Source organism: Gavialis gangeticus, unplaced genomic scaffold, assembly GCF_001723915.1.
Source record: "Gavialis gangeticus isolate Ggan-Ray unplaced genomic scaffold, GavGan_comp1, whole genome shotgun sequence".
Lineage (NCBI taxonomy): Eukaryota > Metazoa > Chordata > Crocodylia > Gavialidae > Gavialis > Gavialis gangeticus.
Genome location: NW_017729033.1, coordinates 30,056,163 through 30,058,326, shown reverse-complemented (window position 1 = coordinate 30,058,326; position 2,164 = coordinate 30,056,163). Strand labels below are relative to the sequence as shown.

At 49.0% G+C, this 2,164-nt stretch overlaps 1 protein-coding gene across 3 annotated transcripts in view; it reads left to right on the top strand.

Annotated features, from left to right (window-relative positions):
* EVC (EvC ciliary complex subunit 1) overlaps positions 1 to 2,164 on the top strand; it is a 164,112-nt gene that overhangs the window by 156,161 nt on the left and 5,787 nt on the right. Inside the window, exon 21 of one of the 3 annotated variants that reach the window (XM_019526203.1) lies at positions 2,135 to 2,164. The exons of the other annotated variants lie outside the window; for them this stretch is intronic. Coding sequence (XP_019381748.1) covers positions 2,135 to 2,156 — 22 coding nt within the window. The 3' untranslated portion in view covers positions 2,157 to 2,164. The remainder of the gene's footprint in view (positions 1 to 2,134) is intronic. 3 annotated transcript variants of the gene reach the window in all.

Genomic DNA, 2,164 nt, shown 5'->3' with positions numbered 1-2,164 from the left:
TACTGGAGCAGAGCAAGGATAAAGCTGCAGGGGGTCTTAGGAAGAAATGGGGAGAAGGGAGAGGCGAGGCAGAGAGGTTGCAGGGTGCCCAAGACTGCAAGGGGGGTGGAGTGGTCAGGCAGACAGCACAGAAGCTGCAGGGGGCAGAGATGGGGCAGAGAGAGAAGGCAGTGGGCTAGCAGGAAGCAACTGCCTGCCCCCCTGCTGCTTCATACTCAATTCCAAGACAAAGGGCTTTTTCCCCCCATGTTATAGGGAGGAAAATCTTGTCTTGGAATTAAGTAAATATGGTAATACTTTTCTTAAAGAACTGATATGTCCCACAAACACCCTTCACAAGTTTAAGCTTCTAAAATTGGCTCCATAGTCTGTAGAACTTTAATGGCTTCCTTTAATTTTAAGTAAAAATAAGTAGTATGTTGTTTGTGTTCAGTATTGGTATTTCCACAAGGTATCACTGTGGAAACACGTGAGGCCAGGTTCTCAGACAATGTAAGCCATCTAACCAAGTCAGTAGAGATATGCTGAATTTTATCTGGAGTAAATCAGTGTCTGGTTTCTAAGCTTTTAGCCACCCCCTTTATTTCATGACTAAAAGGAAAGACCTGTTATCGGCATGTGCTTTGGAAGATGATTTTGACAGTAATTTTGATGACAGAGGTTTCATTTGGCTTATGCTACTAAAAGAGAAGAAATTACCTCAGATCTGAAACACACAATCTCATTATAAAGGGAAAGATCAAACCAACCTGCTGGGTTGCTGGAGTTTTGATATGTTAAGCACAAAGAAAATCTGGCTGACAAGCTGAGTGAACAGTTGGTTCTCAAGAACCACAGAGAGATTGTGAGTAAACGTATATATCCATTGGGTAACCTGATGCCCTCAGCACTTTTTCACATACTCTTTCCTACAACCAGCAAGAGGTAGATGTATAACAGTGGTCACATCTACAAATGCATTTGATCCAGCCTAAGTTTACTCCAGTGTAAGCTACTCTAGAGTAAGCACTTTCAGGCCTCTACACATGTGGGGACTAGGGAGAAAATGTGCTGCTCTTTGCACCAAGTTCCCTGCAGCCCTGCAATGGGCCCCTGCTGCCACCAGAGGGGAGATCTAGGCTCCCCCTGGGTGCTAGCCCAGGGGCTGACAGGGAGCAGTGGGCCAGGAGAGAGCTGTCTCCTGGCCCTGGGGGCTGCCTGGTGCTGGGGTGGGCACAGTGGTCTGCAGGATGGAGCTGGGCAGAGGCTGGGCAGCTTGTTCCCTGCCCAGTTCTGTGAGTGCAGAGCTCATGGGCGGGGGCGGGAACAGACAGGCTGGGGGGTTAGTTCCCCACTCAGCTTCATGAGCATGGAGCTGGGGGGAAGGGGACAGGCTGGAGGATTGTTCTCCACCCACTTTTGTGAGCATGGAGCTAGGGTGGGGGGGGCAGGCTGGTAGGTTTGTTCCCCACCCAGCTCCGTGAACGCAGAGCTGGGGGAAAACAAGCTCCCCAACATCTCCATGCTCCCTGCCCCCACCAGCAAGGAGATAAGGATCTCCCAGCACTGACCCTGTGATCACAAAGCCTGCGCTGGGAAATAAGGGTCTCCCATCACTGGCCTCATGGTTGTGGATCTGGTGGTGGGAGATAAGGGTCTCCCAGCCCTCTGCTCCCCAATCACGGTGGTGGAGCAAGAGGCTTGGAGCTCCCTACTGCCAGGGCAGGGGGACTTAGTCCCCACCCAGTCTCCTATGATGGAGCCCGCCCTAGCAGCAGGCAGCTCCTGGGGGGCAGGGAGCTATCTCCTGCCCCCTGTTGGACGGCTGACCAGGAGCAGATTTTGTTCCTGGTCAGGCATCTACATGAGCGCTACTGCACCATTACTAACCTTGAGTCGACACACATGCTTACTTCTCAATAAACTCTATTAATGCACAGTTAAGCATCTTGTGTAGACACACCCACTGAGAAGAAGCACAAGACAGAACAGAGAGAGTGTGTCTTTATAAACTTGCAGACTTTGAATAAGTGTCTGTTGAAATGGGAAAGTACAAACAGGAATCTCCTTCAAGTATAAAAATAGATTTATATGAGAAGAAATTACCATGGAAAAACTAGATCTGTAACTTTGTTTTTTGGTTTTATGTTTTCAGAAATAAGCCAGAGTCAACATGAAGGCAAAA